A 22,703-nucleotide genomic window follows, 5' to 3' on the forward strand; every position below is an offset into this window, starting at 1 on the left:
AAAAAAAACACTAAAATACCCTTCCACCAAAAAGGGCCTCAGGGTACAAAGAACCAGTTGGTGGGTAGGTAGGCACAGAAATAGGAGGGCTTAAAGCAAGGGGACATGCATCTGAGAGCCAGGGACAATAGAGCACAGGTGGACATACCAGCTGCACCAGTTCTTGCTAAAGAATTTAGTTGAGGGATGGTCAGATGGGTCAGATTCCATTGGGGATGGACAAACCAGTTTTGGTAACCATCTAGTAGCACAAACTGTTTTAACAGTCAAAATATGGAAACTGGTCATAGAAATAAGCATAATAGATACAGCCACATGTACACGCTGCACTAGATTTAAATCAAGACAGATTACCACATAGGCCATTCTCTACTACATAAGGTAGTTAGGTGATTTGGAGCCAATTTAACCCCAAAATCACACACATTATATCCCTTTTTAAAGTTATTTAGCATACATTCTAAGGGATCAACAATCTTTGAATCTGGTGCACCCATACTTAGCAACGGAGCGTCTAATTCAAAGAAACACAACAAACACACCTCCAACAGTCACACTCGTTTCCTTGGCAACAGCACCATGTGGCACAGTTACTAGGTCAAACTCATACAACAAAACATACAGGGAATTCCCGTACACACACAGCTGTTACACCAGTCACTAAATAACTAATACTGTGCCCTTTGGCGAAACTATACAGTCACCCACGCTATAATTCCTTATATCTGAATTACCGTCTATAACACACCCCAGTAACATCGTCTTTACAAACAGTAGTTATAGTACGGTTAGCATTGGCTAGAGTACAATTTAAAGTCACATTTCATTTAGTAGTGGTTATGGTGTTAAACATACAACATAGACGACAGTTATTAGTAGTTATTTACAATATCAGTAGTTATTATACATGGTTATGGTACCGTGCGCTATAATACAGTTGCACACTATTCACACTCTCGCTAGACGGCAGAGCTCACGCTATCTAGCAAGATATACACGCTACTACAACAATCTTTAACACATTTACAATTCCCAACTAATCTATTGGCCAGTACCTTGATGGACTACCTAAAACTATTTACATCCGTTTTGGTTAGCCACGCTGCCCAAGCACCACATATAGCGAACTAGAGGGCAGAATTTACAACAGCACCCTCTTAGTCTATATACTCTATCAAAAATCTAGTGGGTTCCAAATTTACACGCCTTCCCACTTAGCCAAGATAGGTTGAGATCTAGCGGACCGAATTTACACAGACGCCGCTTAGTCTCCCGGTCCCTCCGACCTAGCGAACGAAATATACACCCTAGAACGCTAGTCTAGACAAGACACCGGTGTCCGGCTTGGGCTATTTACACAGAACCCAGCCTGACTCCAAACCAAAATTAAACGGGCTGACTACAGGGCGTTTAATTACGAGCGGTGCGCCTTCGCTCCTTCCCTCCACTGGAGGGGGCAGGTTCCATACACAAATAACCCCTTATGGACCTACCGCACAATCGGTATCCAATACCGTCTAAAACAGTGATTGCCGTACAGAACGTGGGCAAAGATAGACCGTCTTACGCCTCTGCTTCTTAGCCACCGTTAACGATGAGCTTCCCGGCCAATTGCACCAAATGATACCGGAGAAACTGACGGAAGCCAAGCACAGAGAAGTGGACACAGGTTTCTTCAGGAAGGAAGAGATTCTTTATTCGATTCACCGACCGGGGCTCAGAGGGACTAATGTCACCAAAATACAACAAGATCTGAGCCCAGAACTGTAAATGCATGATATAGACATATAGCTCCTCCTAGAGTTAACTCTACCCACATATACTCTTTACCCAATCAGCTGAACAAAGCCTAACTTCCCTTACCTGTTAGACCACATGGCTCACCCAGAACAATGGAGGAGGGGAAGTGTTTTCAGTTCCTGCATTCCTGCACTTGCTCAGTACACTGTTGATTGTATCTTAGCTACCTGTAACTGACTAACTGATACACCAACATACACATATGCCACGTGGAAATCTCGGCCTACTAAATTTTATTTCTACCGAGCTTCCACCACAGCTTCACAGTCATTTATCTTTTATACCTACATTTTTTTTAACTTAGAATTTTTTTTTTAATTCTTTATTTTTCTTGTGCATGTGAAGACAAATAACATTTAAAGGAACACTATAGTCACCTACATTACTTTAGGTAAATAAAGCAGTTTTAGTGTACAGATCATTCCCCTGCAATTTCACTGCTCAATTCACTGTCGTTTAGGAGTTAAATCACTTTGTTTCTGTTTATGCAGCCCTAGCCACACCTCCCCTGGCTATGATTGACAGAGCCTGCATGAAGAAAAAACTGGTTTCACTTTCAAACAGATGTAATTTACCTTAAATAATTGTATCTTAATCTCTAAATTGAACTTTAATCACATACAGGAGGCTCTTGCAGGGTCTAGCAAGCTATTAACATAGCAGGGGATAAGAAAATCTTAATTAAACAGAACTTGCAATAAAGAAAGCCTAAATAGGGCTCTCTTTACAGGAAGTGTTTATGGAAGGCTGTGCAAGTCACATGGAGAGAAAGATATGAAAGGCTGCGCCAAATGAGGGTAGATAGTCCAGTAAAATATTGCTAGGGTACCAGTAGATGGTCTGAGATACTTGATAGAGTTTCTCTGTGGAGGTGGATGCGTCTAGTGTTGACCGTTCCGTATATGCAAATACAAGAGAGGTAGAGGTGACTAATGGTATAGTATGTAAAGTTCAGGGTGCGATAGGTAACAAAAGTAGAGAACTCACATTCAGGAGAGCTATGGCTAGTTCTGGTGTGGATTGCGTACAGCGGTATAATCCCCGCTTATGACAAAACTGAAACGTGAAACAATCGACCATTTGCCTAATCTGAAACCTTTAATGGAAATGGGTGTTATTTTTTAGGATTTCATCCCCTAGAGGTATTTGCCAAATGGTATGATGTTGACCATCCTTTACAAGCATCTGTGCCACCTTCTGCCCAATACTATACTGAGTGTGTTTGTAGACATTCTTTGCAAATTAAATGGATATGGTAAATACTGACACCCTGTATCACCTGACCGGGAATGCATAAAGTGTTGATAACTATACTTATTCCATTTTTGTAAATAGAAATTGTTGAAGGATGGCATTGCACAGTCATGATTGCCACTGCACTGACAGTTAAATGAACACTATAGCGTTAGGAATGCAAACCTGTATTCTAAGCCCCCATGTGCCAAATAACATTTTTATTTAAAAAGCTTTTTATTTACCTTTTTCCAGAACCAAAACTCCCTCTGTGCTGCTGGCCTCTCTGCCTCAAGTGGCATCATGAAGGAGGCTCCGATTCCTCAATCACTGGTGCTCTTAATAGGTGCTCACTGGTGCTCCAATCCCATGCTCTTAATAGAGGAGCATTGGGGACATGATAAGCATGCGAGGCAAGGGCTGAATGCTCATCCAATATTTCTCATAGGAAAGCATTGAACTCAGTGCTTTCCTCTGAGCTCCAATGTCATGTGACTGAGTTTTACTTGAGTGGAAGCACCTCTAGTGGTTGTCAGGAAAATAGTCACTAGAAATGTGTTCATCACTGCAATGTAGTTTCTACAAAACTTCAATTTCTTGTATTGCAGGGTGTAAATGACAGAACTACTGCACCCAGACCACCTTATTGAGATTAAGTGGTCTGAGTGACTTTAGTGTCCATATAAAGGACAAAGCACTGAGTAGTGTTCATTAATACAGTATATGGTTACTTATTGTTGTAACTGTATAACTGTAAAACTACATAGTTGTTTTTGTAAATATTAAAGGGCATATCATTAGAATGATCATCTAACGGTAAATCATTAAGGGGTTAAATGTGCTCATAATACAGTGATGTATGCTACTAATATTTCAGTAAAAAAATTTTTTTAAAAAGATAAGAAAAAAAAAATCAACTTGACATTTGTCATAGCTTGTTTTGAAGATTTGAATCCATTTTTCTGCCAAGGGTTTGGGGAAATACATACCACTTCCATGGCCAGGCAGCTCCAACATTGTGTTATTCATCTGTTTATGCAAGGATCCTGTGAACAGATTTTTGTTGCATATGGAAAGATTATTTTTTTGGCATGATGAAGTCAATTGTGAGTCATGTGTGTTCTAAATCTTTACAGTGTTTATTCTTACTGACCAGAGACAGCTCTAAAAGACCTAGGGGCTTTCACCGAAAATCAGACTGCAATACAAAATTCACACAGTTGGCTTTAATGGCACAAGATAAATGTTATGTGACTACAACATATGGTTTCAGTAATTATTTGCCTGCACAGTGAAGCAGTTCAGATATTTCAACCAGTCACCTAATTTAATAGAGTTGCAATAAGGACCGCACACAATCAGATCCAATTAGCTAGGCAGCAGACCACACAGCTCGATGCCAAGTGATTGTGCTTTGAGATACCTTAAAAGAGCGTCAAGGTTTGTTTCAAATTGCAAGCAAATTGTTATCCTGTATACATTACATAAAATGTACACTTGACATATAGAAAGCATCGTAGGTGAGCTCTCCATTACAGAAATTGTTAATAGCTCAAAATGCACTTAAAATATCTCACCATTCATTTGCAATGTTCATTTAGTTTGTTTCCAAAAGTATATAGACCTTTCATCTGCTTAAAACACAACATTCAGTCATCAATTAAACACATCAGTTTAATCTACTTAAACACAGCAGTCAAATCTACTTAAACACAGCAGTCCTCAGTGAATTACGTATCTTTACTATGCTTACTGTAAGAACCTGTGTTTTAATCGAAAAATCTGGGCTCATATAAGCTGTACTGCCTCAAGCATCTTCTTCTTATGTTGTAGCACCAGGCATCCTTTAACCTTCTTAGTTTATTCTTATAACAGTGATTTGCATTTATGCCACATCATATCATTATTTCTGACAAAATACTAAGTACTTTAATTTATTTACTTAGCTTTCCACACAAGGAGAAGCAAGCCAAGTGATTGGACCACTCACTGAAGGGCAAAGGAGAAATGTAGCAGTAGTTAATTCTCTCTTTAGACTGCATCAATCTATCCAGAAGGTAAGAATGTCAGCTGAATTATTTTGAATAGAATTATTTAAACAAAGTGTATATTGATAATGTTTTAGATGCTTTTTAAAAAAGATGGTTACTTGAATTTGCTGCACAGTTTTTCTTATTCCTTCCAAAAAAATATTTTAACATACACTGACCAGCCACAACATTAAAACCTCCTAAGCCTAATATCATGCAGGTCCCCCTTGTGCTGCCAAAACAGCTCTGATGCTTCGAGGCAGGGACTCCACAAGATCTCTGAATGTGTCCTGTGGTATCTAGCACCAAGACATTAGCAGCAGATCCTTTAAGGCAAGCAAGTTGCGAGGTGAAGTCTCCATGGATCAGATTTCTTGTTCCAGCACATCCCACAGATGCGCAATTGGATTAATATCTGTGGAATTTGGAAGCCAAGGCAACACCTTGAACTCTTTTTCATGTTCCTCATACCATTCCTGAACAGTTTTTGCAGTGTGGCAGGGTGCATCATCCTGTTGAAAAAGGCCACTGCCATCAGGAAACACCATTAACATGAAGTAGTGTGCATTGTCTACAACAATCTCTAGGCAGGTGGTACGTGTAAAAATGACTTTAGTACAGAAAATGTAGGCAAACTCAATCAAATGCATTAAGAAAAATGAGCAAAAAAAAACAAAACAAAGATTAGGGTGCTGACTCTAAAGCCTTATTTCCCAAAGCCCCAAACACACAGTCAATAATGAATGAGCACAACCATATAAATAAAATGTACCTAATTAATAGGGTACAAAATAACAGGTATCACAAAAAGTATATTAATAGAGCTATAAAATGACAGTAGATATACACGATGTATCACAATCCCAAATATACATACTAAATGATTGAAAAAACAATAGTACCATTCCAGATACAGAGTCTGATAGATACGTGAAAAAACCTACCCAACCATTAATACATACCAGAAAAAAGAAGTTCCAGAAATAGTGAAAAGAGGGAGAAAAATCAAATAAAAGCCCCCCAGCATTTCAGCAAGGATGCCTTTATCAAGCATATATGCTCCCTTGATAAAATAAATTTTATTTATATGGTTGTGCTCCTCATTCATTATTATGGTACGTGTAAAAGTAACAGCCACATAAATGCCAGGACCCTGTCACAACTACTGTATGACCCAATACCCAGAACTATGAAATTCAATAACAACGTATACCGGGCCTTAGAATGGCTGGACTTAACGTTAAAAAGAAAGGTAAATAAACATGCCCAGGTCGGGGATACAGAAGGAGACAAAAATCGAAATACTAGCCAAAAGTCAGGGTTACCAGAAGTAGGGAAAGTAAAATACAAGTCAAAGTCAAATACCAGAAATATCAATGAACAGGAACACACTCTGAAACCAACAAATGGAAACCACAACAGGACACTAAGAAAAAGCTGTCAGGGTTTAAATATGCTTCTCTGTGTAGTGATTGTTTAGTACGTGACTTTTGACCCCAAAACGTGTGTGCGTCGATGACATCACACACACGTTGGCGCCATCTTTGTTATGGGCAATAGGGGTCACTTTATATAACTCGGGACGGCTAAACGATGCGCACGCACCGGCTATCCACTTAATCTAAAAGAAAACATGATTCATCAGACCAGACAGCCTTCTCCCATTGCACCATGGTCCAGTTCTGATGCTCACCTTCCCATTGAAGGCGCTTTCAGTGGTAAACAGGGGTTATCAGCGGCACTCTGATCGGTAAGCTGGTACACAGCTCCAGACTGTTCTCACACCTTTCTATCATGGCTAGCATTAGATTTTCAGCTATTTAAGCTAAAGTAGCTCTTTCGTGTAGTTGGACCAGATAGGCTTGTCTTCACTCCCCAAGTGCATCAATGAGCCTTGGGTGCCCCTGACCTGACACATGTTAACATGCTGTCCTTTCTTGCACCACTTCATACCGGGAACACTCCACAAGTCTAACCATCACTATTTGCCCTTGTCAAAGTCATTTAGATCTTTTCGCTTGCCCATATTTCCTGCTTTGAACTCATGAAATTGTTGTCTAATACATCCCACTTGCTGCCTAATATTCCCCACAACTTAACAGGTGCAATTGTAACCATATAATCAATAATCAATGTTATTCACTTCACCTGTCAGTGGTTTTAATTTTGTGATCATCATCATCATCATCATTAGTGTATGTATGTATATTTACAAATGTGTGTGTGTGTGTGTATATATATATATATATATCCAAAAAGAGAGGAGAGCACTCCAGAGGACTTGTTAAAGCAATTTATTCCGTGAAGACAATCGTGAAGAAAATCGACGTTTCGACCCGCAGGTCTTTATCAAGATGATAAAGATGATCTTGATAAAGACCTGCGGGTCGAAACGTCGATTTTCTTCACGATTGTCTTCACGGAATAAATTGCTTTAACAAGTCCTCTGGAGTGCTCTCCTCTCTTTTTGGATATACATTTACGCTGTGCAGCACCGAGGCTTTTTTCTGCTGTTCTATTTAAAGGTAGAGTGCCAGACTCTGAACATTTTGTTTATATATATATATATATATAGAGAGAGAGAGAGAGAGAGAGATGCGTAGATATTAATATATATGTACTCACAGTACTTGACATGACTTTGCTGTGGTTTTATTCTAGTAAAGTTCAAACCTGGCATTTCAATCCTTAAATTGGGACCTTCTTCATAACCTGTTGAAAACAAGCAATTTGTGTTTGAAGTAAAATTCCATTATTTAGACTAGAATAGAGGTCACCAGATTGCAACAAATGTTTAGCATGACTTCTGTATTGTGTTTTTTTTTTTTTGTTTGTTTGTTTTTTAATATACATGCACACATCATATGGAAGACAGATTCATATATCAAGGAAATATGGGATATAAAGGAATAAAAGAAGTTTAAACATTAGATCTCTCTGTACAAAGAGTGTATTTATATACTGTGAAGATACACTGACACACAGATACACATGCTGATACAGAAACAAACACTGACACACGTGTAGATGTACAGACATACAGATACAAACACTGGCATACATACCGATGCACAAACTGACACAAATACAGATACACAAACTGACACACAGATACAAACAGTGAGACACACAGATACAGGCCTACAGATATACATACTTACTGACACACATGCAGGTTCACAAACATACAGATACAAACACTGACTCACATGCAGATTCACAAACACATATGCATATACACTGACACACGCACATGCAGATTCACAGACACACTAATACACAACACACACGTGCGGGTACACAAATACAACCACTAACACATATACAGACACACAGATACACTGAAACACATACAGATACAAACAATGACACACACACACACACACACATACACAGACATAAAGATACACACAGATACAAACACTACAAGCATACAGATGCACACACAAAAACACAGATGGTCAAAATTTTAGCTACTCCAGTGTCCTTCCTTTTGGGTGCAGGAGGGTGGCTTCTGTTGATTGGGGCTGTTGGAAGTAAGGGGCTTGTTTCTCTCCTAGTACACCCCCCCCTTCCTCGGCTGGGTCTGGGTCAGCTGGGAGGAAGTGACCAGCTATCACTTACTCCCAGCACTCCCTGCAGATAAGAAGGGGCCCTGTCGCACTATTAAAGTGTCTATTGAGTGGCTCTAAGTGCATGGGTCAACATGTGTGCAGCTTACCCTGTGGTTCCCAACCTGTGTGGTGCAGCTGCACCAATGGTAGAACCATCATTACTGGGGAGGGGGTTTAACCCTGGGGGTGCACGTACCACAGGTTGGAAACCACTAAACTAGGCTTATTCTGCCCCTGAATAATATGGTTAATTTATAATGGTTTAAGTGAGTATTACGATACCAGTCACTTACAGCAATTGAGTTATATTTTCCAATATTGTGTGGCCTCTCTGTTATACCCAATTCAAGTAGGTCAGAGTTAGCTGTATAACAAAAATATAAGGACAAATAAAAACTTTGCCATATACCTACAAATGTGAATATGGTGAACAAGTAAAGTAGAGAGCACCCTTAAAGACAAATATTAATGCAGATTCCTGGATGAGTTTAGTAAATGTACTATGAATAAAACCCAATTCTCTTGTTAGCAACAGTTTATACTTCTTATTAATATTTGAAACTGAATTATTATTATTGTTTTTATTACAAAATAAAATAGCAAATTGCCTTTTGATATGTGTCATAGTTCTATACGGTATGGTAATGTACACATTTTTTTCACTTGAAATGTTTTTATTGGTATATAATGAAAATATGTCTTCTTAAGTCTTATTGTTGCATTACCTTATTTATTCGCTGCGTTAATAAAATAAAAATCTTTTTTTCTGTATTTTGGTGCTTACATAGAGTTGGTTGCTAAGCAATGTCACAGTATCATTTTGGCATCTTTTAAGATAAAAGGCTATGTAAGGGTTTGAAATTTTTATAAATAGGGTTTTTTCATTTCCGCCTCGTTTCCTTTCATTAACTCTTTTCTTTTCATTGATTGCCTTTTTTTTTATGGTATATGACATACATATGTAGCTAAAACAAAAACAAAAAAACAGCTTCTCTTTAGGATCAAATCTATAAATTGTTCGCAGAGGAGGGGACAGAGCTTTCCACGAGCCTGACAAGATGCCATTCCTGGAAGCTCCGCGTGGGCTCGGCACAATTTGCTTACCTGTACCTGCCACGGGAGACAAACACGATCCTCTCCACTTGCATGTGTCACAGGGAGCCATGCCGCATCAACCAATGCCATTTTATCACACGGCAAAAACACACAAACAAACAACAAACAAACAAATCCGGGGCCTACTACACTCCGGCCCTAGCTAGCTGGGAGTCTCTACTCAGCGATCCTGAGGAACCCGACCAAGCAAACTGACCTACCCTGCCTCAGACCGAGCACACGCCGTCAATGGGGCGCCGTTCCCAAAAGGCTGGGGCTAGGATCTCAGCCAACAACAGGGATGTTGGAACCATGCTGCAAAGGCAAGTGCCACCCAGATGGATCCCGCGGAGGGCCTTCATAGTACAATTTCCACTACTCCATCAGGAGAACAGGGGTCACATGCAACCACAGCTTCCTAAACTGACCAACCCACCCAAATGGCCACCACAGACATCTCTGCACCAACCACTAAACATGACCTGCAGATCCTGCTTCAAGATATCCACAAGATGTCTGCTGCTGACACTGCTGCCATCAGAGCAGATATACAAAACATCACAACTAGAGTCCGGGCTACGGAGAAAAATATAACATATATACGTCTCGGCATGTCTACCATGCAAGGTACTATACAACAGCTTTAATCAAACCAACAAGCGCTATCTGTGCAGATGTCTGCAATTGAAAACAAAAGCTGACGCAATCACATTAAAATCAGAGGCATGCCTGTCACCATCACAGCTGAAGAGCTACCACACTACCTGGGATGAATACTGTAATCGCCACAAATACTATCATGTGTCCTACCCCCAGCTGTGGCTAGGAAGATTGTTCTGGATGGAGTACACTGTCTACCCTCCTTACTCAAGTCCCCAGCTAATCCTGCACGCGAAGTGTCATCCTACGATGCACCTCATCCCAAGACAAGGGACACATCATGGCAGCACTGAGAGGCAAAACACCACTCACTTTTGAGGACTCTCAACTGCCCTTTTATCAGAACCTCACCAGAGCCACTCTACAATGGCGCAAGTCTCTCAGTGAGAGACAGGTGGGGAGCTGCCCGATCCCTGACAGTGATCCACAGTGGGACTACTCACACAATCTCCTCAGCGGCATTAACCAGCACCTGGGATCCAGCTACAGTGATTCCCTTCACCCCAAGGCTCCAGCAGAGAGCCGTCCTGACACCTAACATGCTGGTCTTGCAGAGGGTTTTGAAACCACTATACCTCATTTTATTTTATCGTGTTACAACTTTTCTAGCAATTCAATAACCTTGACAGATACCTTAACTCGCCTGACCGGAGCAAGGCAGGGTATTTCTCCCCCCGCTCCCTGCATCCCCTTTGGTTAGGGGTACCACTCATTGCAAAGGCCATGAACACATCGCAATGCACATGGCTACTATCTCAGATACTCCCCCTCTATTTTGACTCGCCCCTAGTCAGGAGGAATCCCTCCTATGATATCTAATGCCCTGCATATACAAAACCCTCAATAACAATGTATATCTCTTTATCACCCTATGCAAATCACTCTTTTTGCATTCACTTACCTCATTAGTGCATAGCCCCAATCACCCTAAACCATTTAAATTCATCTCTACACAGTCCTACTAACTCTCCAAAAAACACCACATCCTAGGTCTATACAAAAAAATACAAGCAAAAAAGGCGCTGATAATTAGATAACGTGATAAAATTTGTAAGTATTAAAAAAGGTGAAGCTGCACCTTTACAGTGAAATAGCCCAAATACACCATAAGAACTTAACAATAAAAGAAAAAAGGTGCTGTGACGAAGTGCCCTTCGCCACTTTGTCCTGGAGAGGCCTGCTTGCCTGCCTCCTCCCCTGCGACTATGGTCCTGGACTATATTGCACGTTAAAACTATATCTGGACTTAAATGAATTTTCATTGTGCTGTCTGTGGCTCTTTAAATGGGCTGGACAGAGACTATGGACACATAAAATATGTTTAAATGCCTTGTTGGGATTCGGTAGTAAAACCGTTCGCATGATTCCATACGAATCCTTTGTGTACCGAATAGATGGCCGCCATTTCGGGACTTACACGTGTTCGCGGCCATCTTGCGTACGAACAGCGGTGTTTGCCTGCGAAAGCATGGAACTGAAATCGGAAGCGCAAACAGGCGAATACCGCTAAGACCTCCAGACATCCAGAACTTCGTACGGAAACTACCGAACGACCGGCCGTTCGGTAGTTATACTTAACTTAGTGTGGGGATTCTAGCGATCACGGAGATGAGAATGGATGGCAAGAATTTCGTATCTTTTACCGTGCGAACGGAGACCGACCGCAAGGCCAAAACTCATGGAACTATTTTCGGCTAGTTGGTCTGTGCGGTCGGTCAAAACTTTGGAGCTCTGTATCTCCCGAACTATTCATCCGAATGGGCTAATTTTTGGACAGACTGTTCCCCTGAACAAGGGCTATCTGGGGATACCAGACTAAAAGCTGTACCCCCTGTTTTTGGGGTACATCCAGAACTTGGGTAAAATAATGTACGTTTTAATTATGTTATGTGGTTATCTGAGGGGAGGAGACGTGGGGGTGTTACCATGCACGTGATTGGTCAATTTCATCCTCCCCCTGGGAGTGTCCTGTGTGTACCCTTGATGACGGCGTGTGGAACACGCTGAAACGCGCGTCGGGTTTTAGCCACTTTTTCACTCACGATTTGAGCACTCTGCACAGATGATTTGTCACTTATTTAAACTCTTGGAACCTTTTCTAATGTTAGTTTGAGCTGAGATTAGAACACCCTTGAAGGTGTTTCCTTAGGAGTATAGGGTTTAGCATAGAGCGTGTTTGTTTGCTGGGAGTCTACAAGTGGGGGGAGAGGTTTATATTATATGGTTGGTTTTTTGATACCTTACCTAAAACGTTTATATATGCTTATGCATTTACCTCTCTCCTTTATTTCTCCCCTCCTCTCTTATTGCTTGTACACCCTTAGCCAGAGCACTATTTAGTTAATCTCCTTTCTATTTTAGAAAGGTAGCTCTCTTAGTAGGCTATTAATTAGCCACTTCCATTTCGTGCCTGGCCTCTCCTCTTTCCTCTCTGTCTCTCTCTATTTAGACTGGTTACCATTAGTTTTTATTTTATTTTAAGTGAGCACTCTGCACAGATGATTTGACACTTATTCAAACTCTTGGAACCTTTTCTAATGTTAGTTTGAGCTGAGTTTAGAACACCCTCGAAGGTGTTTCTTTAGGAGTATAGGGTTTAGCATAGAGAGTGTTTGTTTGCTGGGAGTCTATAAGTGGGGGGAGAGGTTTATATTATATGGTTGGTTTTTTGATACCTTACCTAAAACGTTTATATATGCTTATGCATTTACCTCTCTCCTTTATTTCTCCCCTCCTCTCTTATTGCTTGTACACCCTTAGCCAGAGCACTATTTAGTTAATCTCCTTTCTATTTTAGAAAGGTAGCTCTCTTAGTAGGCTATTAATTAGCCACTTCCATTTCGTGCCTGGCCTCTCCTCTTTCCTCTCTGTCTCTCTCTATTTAGACTGGTTACCATTAGTTTTTATTTTATTTTAAGTCTGGTGTATTTTTCTATTATAGATAAGTCTGGATTGGAACACCCTTGAAGGTGTTTCCCAGGAGTATAGGGTTGGAACACTAAGGGTGACTACTTGTGGAGGAGTTTACTATATGTGGGGCTATATGAATGTGAGATTATGATCCATACATTCCATTACCCACTACTCTCCACCTAGCCTCTCCACCCATATGAGTGTTTCTATACCCTTAGCCCAAGCATCATTGAGTCATTATTATTTTTCTTTTCTTTTTAGAAGGATTATATACAGTAGGCTATTATTTAGCCACCTATCTCTATTTTTGATGGTGGGTTATTCCTCTTAACTGACTCTATCTATTTAGATTGGTATTTATGTATACATTGTATTATATACCTTAATAAAGTTATTTATTATTTTCTTTCCTGTTAACATTTACTATTGGAATTGGACTGGGTAATTGTCCTCATGGTTCTCTCTTAGTTAGACCACCTTTGGATTTATTTTCTTTGTTTTGTTTCATTACCCTAGGGTTACCCCCTTTCTACCCAGTCTAGGTGACCATCCCTTACCTAAGAGACGGTAATAGGGTAGGGTTTTGTCCTCCCTGTTTTCTGGTCCCTTAAGGTTTCATCTATACTGTGTGTACCCTTTCCTAATAAAAAGCAGGCTGGGTGTTCCAGTCCTCAGTTCTTCTTGACCCTTCAAAACGTAGCCTTGTCTCGTTATTGGAGGGAATTGCTGTATCACCCTGGGGATTGCTATGCTCTGCATATTCCCCTGGGCTTAATCACTTAGCTCTTTTAAGAGCTTGTTCCTGTTACGCTCTCCTGGAGGAGAGGTCTTCCCCACACGGTCCTGGAGGACAGAAGCCGATCCAGGGTGGAAGGAAGACGGCGCGGCTCCAGTTAAGCTACGGCGGTTGTGGAGCCTGCGGTGGTTGTGGTGTCGTCTGCAGTGCTTGGAGTCCTCTGAGAGTGCTAGGAGCATCCATCCACGGAGGGTACTCGGTCGAAGTGCACGGAGCTCCGTTACAGGTGCGCTGTACCTTTAAAATACTGTACAGTGTATACATAAAAAGTGCAACACAGTGTAAAATGTCAGTGCACAATAAGATGCTAAAAATGTCAAACCAATAAATTTAAGATAATGTGCAAATTTGCAAGTGCACTCAGTGGTAAGTCTAATAAAAACTTACTAGTAGTCTCCTAAAATTGGAAGTATCATAATGTTCTCCCAGGGATATGTAGGAACATAATACAAAAAGGGGAAAATATATAGTGTAATACTGTAGAGCCTATAATAGTAAAGTGAATGAATGAAATAATGTAAAAGTCTGCTCTAACTTGTCTGGCTTGGGTCCTAAACTCAGGACTGGAGTATAGCAGATGACCAGGACGGCAACTGGATACGAAGATATGCTTTATTTCCACATAAATTAAAAGATCACATATGAGCGATACAGGTCTTTATCCCTTGTTGAAGTCTATACCCCTCAGCTGTACAGTCTGTCAAACTCGGGGCAGTGAGGAGTTCTTCCGGGTACCGGAGCTTCGTATGACCACGTTATGGCGTGATGACATCGTATGCACAAAGACGTGATGACACGTTTCGCCTGGGCGGCTTCTTCAGATCAGCTGTCTGTCATTGTGTGATAGGACAGATCTGCATTAAGTTGTAATTTCACATATAGCTGTAATTTGTTTTCTTCTGATTTCAAGAGAGAAGCAGTGGAGAAAGTGGTGACATACCCATGCACTCATAAAACTCTTATGTGGTCATGCTGTGTGGGATAGAAATGTTTGTATAGTTAATGAAACAAGTCAGAATTGTTATAGTGTGATATTTTAGAGTTTATGAATAGCTAGCAAATTTAACATAGTCACTAGCACTTAATTAAATTCCCAAGGTAGGCCGTCAGCTTAATAGGACTCCTTTTGTTATGACGGAGTGTCACAGTAAAGGGTCGATGCTGTCATCCTTTGTATTCATACACACAGTTAAAAATTTACAAGGACAAGTAAATTATTGTAGTATAAGTGGTAAGAGACAGTTAAAACTTCAACATGAGGCTAAGAAAGAGCAGAAAGATAATATGCATATACTTTTGACAGCATTGATTTCACTATTTCTTTTTTTTTGTCTGCTTGTGCTGTGCTATGGGAGATAAATGAATGCAAGCAAATGAGCCAAATGGCTTCATGACATATGGAATGGATGGTTACTTCTTGAAATGCCATCACACAGTTATAATTGGGGGCTACCAAGCAAAGAAATTTAATCTCATCTCACTTTTAAATCCCTGCTGCTGTGCTGCACCTTCCTCTCAAATCCAGATATCACTAGTAATTTTCCATATTCCCGATTTCACAGTCATTAATGTCCAACTAGAATAATCGCAGAGTAACAAAGGCTCTGTATTTATTTAGCGGAATGAGTGTCTAGTCGTTATGGATTATTTCATTTTATTTTATAATTTTCACTAACAATATGTGCTTTTTGTAGCACTGGAGTAGCAATTTGCAATGTGGCTGCCACTGCCATAGCTATCTGTACTCTGAGGATTATTCGTTTCAACAATTAATTTTACTGAATTGATTAATCGAAAACCAAATTATAACCTTTCACTTTTTGTTTTCCTTATTGACTGCTTTAGCCTGATTGTTTCCAAATCATTTTCCGTACACTGCAATGTACTGTTTGGTGAAGAAATGCTAGTATGTGGCAGAGAATGAATATTATAGTGTAATGATTTATTTAATTTTTTGGGGGGGAGAAATGTAAATGTCATGTTTCTAGATCCTGGGCACATTTTAAAATGAAATGTTTTAATAAATTAAATTAGAATTGTGTTCTGATTTGCACTCTACATTTCTTGCGTTATTTCTGACACTCCCAAGTTATACATAAATGTGTGTGAACATTAGGATAATAACCATTAAAAGTTAAGTTTGCAAACATTTTAAAGGTCAAACAAATAGTTTGAAATACTATATTTATAGGAATAAAACTATATAAATAAATATTACTAAGCTGCATGAATAAAACATGCAAACCAGTGATATTACATTGTTGTGTTAAAATAACCCCTATCTTATAAAGTGTTTTTACTGATAAAGTTTGAGACCTTAGCATGTCATATCACAGATCCACATTGGATTAGAGATTATACATTACATTATATATACTGTATAGTAGACTCTTCTGAGATGTTTTAGGTGCCTTACTAATAAATTATACAACTAAAATGTAATTTAGAACAAGAACAACGTTTACACAGACTGATCTCTAAACACATTCATTGCCGTTTAAAGACACATTGCTGTGAGTATTATTGCTGTGGAGCTCTGTTATACACTCAGGCACACAAACAATATAGAGCTCATAGAAAATGGGGACATTGGGATAGAAAAGAGGGATTTGTGCCCAAAATAGCGACTTTTGGGATACATGTATTACTTAGTCACGAACAGCTAAATTAACTTAAATTACGGTACATTTCGTTTCTGCTTCTGATAGTAACTCTCTATTAGCGTTATTTGGGTGAGTTTTGATAGTTGTGGAGTTGTACTAGTACAAGTATGTTTGGCAATGCTGCCTGCTACTTCTGAATTCTAAAGTGTGTATGGTTGAGAAGGGCATGACCCTGTCTGCACCAAATGTAAATCAGATTATTCAGCTTTTAGTAGTGCATGTTAAGGTTGTGCTGAGCAGAATGTAATTATTCTGCAGATGCAATTTAAAGTCAGTGAATTTAAGCCACATGAGTCTTATGATCAATGAAGTTCTTCTCTGTGTTACATCCCAAGTATAAATGAATGCTGTCAGAATATGAACATCTGCACATTTCATATCTAAGAACTGTGTTTAATATCCTTTATTGGTACATATGATTCTGTTATATTTTATTTTAATGCGATTGAATATTTGAAGGACAAGTGGCAGTGTATGAATGAAATCTATACAGAGTTGCCAAAGTATGTCAACCTGTTTAGTAGTACTAAATGTACTATTTATCTTGCAATATATGTCTGAATCTGTGGCCCCACTATCAGTGGTGTATCCTGGTTTTGTGCTGCCCTAGGCATGACAAAACTCAGGCGCACGCCACCCCACCCTTCCCCCCTGCCCCACCTTCTAAATACACACACACACCCATTCACTGACAGACATACACACTCACTAACAGACACATACAGTCACTAGCAGACACGCATACACTCTCATTAACAGACACACGCATAGTAACACACTCCCTAACAGACACACTCTCTGACATAGACACACTCACTAACAGACACACACTCACACTCACTAACAGACACAGTGGTGTATTTTGGATTGTGCTGCTCTAGGCACGACTAAATTCTGGCACCCCCAAAATCTAAATTTGCTCCCCACCCCATTTGTGTCAAGGCAATTTTTTTGACTGACAGACACATGCCCTCATTGATACATGCACTTTCACTGACAGACACACACTGACACACCCACTCACTGACAGGCACACACTCTCAGATACACATAAAATGACATATACACACTGACACACTCACAGACACACTCATTCTCACTCACAGACACACACTGACAGCTACACTCACTCACTCACTCACTCACAGTAAGGTGGACAGCCCAAAACATAAGTCAAGCAAGGCATTTGTCTTGGAGCTTGAGGTGGCCTTTTTTGGCGCCCCTCACCCCCCTGAAAGTGCCGCCCTAGGCAAATGCCTTGTTTGCCTTGTGGTAAATACATCCCTGAACAGACACACACACTAACAGACACACACACACCAACAGACACACACAATCACACATTAAAACACATACACTAACACACAAACACACACTAAAAGACAGCCACACACTAAGAGACACACACTAACACACACACACTCACTAACACACACTCACTCACTAACAGACACACACAGACACTAACAGACACATATCCACACTCACTAACAGACACACACACACACTCACATTAACACACTCACTTTTCTCTTTTTTTTAATTCACCCTCCCAGCCTCCTTAACTTTGGGAATGCTGGGGGGGTTCTCCGTTTCCCTGGGGTCCAGTGGGGCTGCTGGGCGGGCGGCGCTGGTGAGCACTGATTAGTGAGCTCTCTGCTCAGCTCCCTCGCGCGCCATAGAGTTATGCCGGGAGCCGGAATATGACGTCATATTCCGGCTCCCGGCATCACTATGCGGCTCGCAAGGGAGCTGAGCAGAGAGCTCAGGGGAACGTGCTCCCTCGCCAACGCCGCCCGCTCGACCGGATTTTTAGTTAGCCGCGAGGCTAACAAGACATTTTTCCTGGGCGTTTGGGGGCGGCTAATGCCTTGTTTGCCTTGCGGCTAATACGTCTATGCCCACTATACATTGTTAACATAGCACAGGCAAGGTTCGTCAGGCACTGTCTTTCATGCCTCTCCCCTGACGTCAACCAGGGCATTGCACAGTCTAATTTTGCTGTCGTAGAATTTTGATTTATCTGAGGATTTGATTGACAAGGGGGAAGGCCCAAAATGTTAAAGTCCATTAAAGACAAAGCTATATATTTCCTATCATTAAATAAAGCACAATTATAGATGGAAAGGTAATACCAAGTTGTGTATACAGGTAACTTTAACAACTTGGCCCTTCTAGGGTCTAAAACAACTTTTAGCTAACATGTCATTACAGAGAGGTTGTAAGCAAATCTACACAACAGATATGTGAACAGGCAAAAGCTTCCTTTTAAGTTCTGAAGGAACGCATGCTGCGATTCTTTCTAATTGCTTTTCTGACCTTCCTGTGTATGATTATATCTGGATCATTATTCTTTTGAAACATGTTCTGTTCATATTGCGGGTTTTGTGTTCTCATTGGACAGTATCAAATTAGGTTTGCCTATGGCATTGATTACATGTCACAGCAAGTTACGGTCATTATTTTGGTTGTGGCAAGATTCCAGACTACTAAACTGGGTGATGATCCCAAGAGACCAAACACATTTTGCTGCCAGTTCCAAGTTATCTTGTATGTATTCTACATAGTTCTCCTCCTGGTTTAAAGCTACATTATAAAATAATTCTTAGCTAGATTGCATTGATATAAATAATGGCTGGGCATCATTAGAGTTTTATTTTAAATTGGATACTAACACTTTTCTAGAAGTGCTATTTTCTTGTTCCCCCACCCCAATAAATTTACATTTAATACATTTGTAAAGCCAGTATGCTAGTCATAGTTTACCTTGTCATGAAAAGCAGGAACTAGTATGAAGGTAATTATTGAGAATCACTAAGACTACATTGAACCACTACAGCTTATTATGATGATTGCAGTGCTAGGAGCTCTTCCTGCAAAGTCACCTTTAAAATACAAATGTTTGGGGGCGTGGCCTGGATCCCACTGAGAGCAGTTGCATGCCTGCAGTGCTCCAGAGTAATAACGGCAATAAATGCAGATGAATAGATCCATTTCACGACAATCCGACTACTTTCTGGCCCCTACACTCGGTGACAACATGGGAAAAAGAAACAAAAAGTAAAAAACTCACCCTAAGGACAGATCCCGGAAATCTGCAATCTTTTCCTGTCAAGGCCTAAACCTAAAATGGCGGCGACCCTGGATCCCCAAAACTCATCCTCGGAGGAGGAAGCACTGAATGCACCGGATCCCATACCAGAGGCTGCAGACCCCATCTCGAGCCTATCACTCGGCGATCTGAGAGCTCCGGCTATCAAAGGAGACATCCTGAATATACTACAGAACCTGCGCACCCTGTTCCGCTCAGACATAGCGATTCTGCAGGAAAAAGTGACCACGGTCACAGGCAGGGTAAGGGTTGCTGAAGAGGACATCGCCGCTATGGCACAACGCCATCAAGCAAAGGAGGAGAGTCTATTACACCTTCAGTGCTCGCACTACAGGCCCGGCTGGATGGGCAAGACGCCGCTCCAACATAAAAATCAGAGGCATTGACGACAATGAATTGCCCCAACTCACCCGACGCCTCTTAACTGCCTCTTAACACCAAGCAGGCGAAGACTGTACAAGTGGAGGGCATACACAGACTCTCCAAATTACCAAGAGCAGGAGGACATCCAGTCAGAGATTGAAAAAAGGCAAGCATTCTGGGAAAATGGGGAAGAGATCAGGGGAGGAGAGATATATTTGGGTGTCATCAGCATACAGATGGTAGTGGAATCCAACGGAATTAATACATTTGCCAAGAGAGACAGTGTAAAGAGAAAAAGGGGACTCCAACCCAGACAGGATGAGGGAAGGTGGTGTCATTAGAAAAGGAGACTCTGAATGAACATTGGTAGAAATAGGATGAGAATTGCGAAAGGATCGTGTCACAGAGACCGACGTATCGAAGAGTTTAAAGACATGACCAACAATGTCAAAGGCAGCAGATAGGTCAAGAATAACTAGTATACAGTAGTGGCCTTTGGATTTAGCCACAATTAGATTGTTAGTTTCCTTAATTAGAGTGGTCTCAGTAGAAATGGAGTGGGTGGAAGCCAGATTGAAGAGGGTCGAGGAGAGAGTTGCAATTAAGAAAGCAAGCCAAGTCGCTTCAGAAGCTTTGAGGAGGAGGAGGAGAGCCCCGATAGTTGGAAATGGAAGACGGATCTAGTGATGTATTTTTTAGTACAGGTTCGACAGCATGTGTAAGTGGAGCAGGGACAATGCCTGGGATTGTGGAAGCATGAACTTATGAGAGAGGAAAAGTATGATTGTTTAGCAAGATTAAGAGCACAAGCTCACGAATTTATAATGGTGAAAGTCTGACTAGGTGTGAGACTTGGTGGAGAATAATATGGGTTGAGTGTAAGATTGTGGTTTCTAGTGTTAGCACAAGGTGGGTTAGTGGAGGAAGGACCAAGGTTTGGAGGGACATCACCAGCTGTCACCAGCTGCCAGTAGCAGAAGGATAAAAAAGAGGACAGGGTGGGAGTAAGAGTTAAATGTTTTGGGTGAGAGCTTTTATTTGTTGGCTTTGGATGGAGTTGGTGGAGAAAGGGTGGATATGTATGAGGAATGTGCATTGGATGAATAGAAGGGAGGGAAGTAAAGTGGGTCCAATATAGATTGTGTCAGCAGGAACAGGTATGCAGGAAGTCAGAGAGATTTTAGCAATTAGACAAGTAAGGGTAAAAGTGAAAAATAGAACGGAGAACATTTTTAGGAGAATAGGGAGTTTGTCTTATAGATAAGTGTATCCTGAGCTAGTAATCTAAGTGTCTTCTTATTACTTTTTTTCACTAGCTTCTGTGTTTACAAAGTCAAAGCTAGCTTTTAATAGATTAAGCGAGCTGCTGTAAAGACTAACTTAACACTATTTCATTTTGGTATTGTCCTAATCATTGAGAATGTCTTGACAAGTGATGTTTATGTAAGTATGGCCTGGTCGGTACTGTCTAATATAGTACAATATAGTACAATTGGTTGCACTTACAAATCTTGATTGAATTCACTGTCTACATTCTTCTTTAATATATAATTTAAATGACATTCACTAGGAGAGGGTAACCCCTTAGTAATGTAGGGGGGGGGGGGTAAGAGTACTCAAGTATAATAAGAAGAAAATGACAGCTGTGTGATTAAGAATAATTGCTAAATTATTAGTTGTTCACAGCAAAAATAACAAAACAAATAAAATGCAGAAATATGATTTATGATAGCCCGAGTGATTATACTAGTGTCGGATAAACTGTACAATTGCAATGAAAAAAGTATTGGTACTTGTCCGTCGGCGGTGGGTCAGGCTCCGCCCACACTCCTCCCCCGCCGACGTTACCCAGCGTGGGAGACCTAATGCTCATGGGTGGCAATGGCCGCGCGCGCGCGCATTAGACCTCCCCATAGGAAAGTATTATTCAATGCTTTCCTATGGGGAAAATCTGACGCTGGAGGTCCGTGAGGACATCCATTGTCAGATAATGGATAACGGACCAAAAGTCCGTTTAAATTCCGGAAGCCCTCTAGTGGCTGTCTGATAGACAGCCACAGAGGGCAGACTTAGAGCTGCAATGTAAACATGTTTTACGTTGCAGCACTAAGTGCAAAAGGGTCACAGCTGAAGTGGTTTGGGTGTCTACAGTGTCCTTTTAATGTAAAAATGTCACATGTTATTTTGTGATGGGGCTGAAGTCTGCAAGTCATTACAGCCAGGGCCGTCTTTAACGCGGGGCAAACAGGGCAGCTGCCCCGGGCCCTGTCCCAGCTGGGGGCCCAAGACAGCTGCTCCGTTTGCCCTCTGCCCGCAAACTATGGGGGCCCATCGGGTGGCCCATGCACTTAGGGCCACCCGGTGGGCCTGTGTCAGCAGGGGCCCGGTCGGGCGCTGTGGCGCTTTAACAGTGCGACCGGGCCC

The 22,703-nt window shown here is 41.0% G+C and overlaps 1 protein-coding gene across 1 annotated transcript in view; it reads left to right on the forward strand.

Moving 5' to 3' along the window:
* Nucleotides 1-22,703, forward strand: part of COG5 (component of oligomeric golgi complex 5) — a 498,415-nt gene that overhangs the window by 417,758 nt on the left and 57,954 nt on the right. Inside the window, exon 15 of the mRNA XM_063448101.1 lies at nt 4,980-5,090. Within this exon, the coding sequence (XP_063304171.1) occupies nt 4,980-5,090 (111 nt within the window). The remainder of the gene's footprint in view (nt 1-4,979; nt 5,091-22,703) is intronic.

Source organism: Pelobates fuscus, chromosome 3 (assembly GCF_036172605.1).
Source record: "Pelobates fuscus isolate aPelFus1 chromosome 3, aPelFus1.pri, whole genome shotgun sequence".
NCBI lineage: Eukaryota > Metazoa > Chordata > Amphibia > Anura > Pelobatidae > Pelobates > Pelobates fuscus.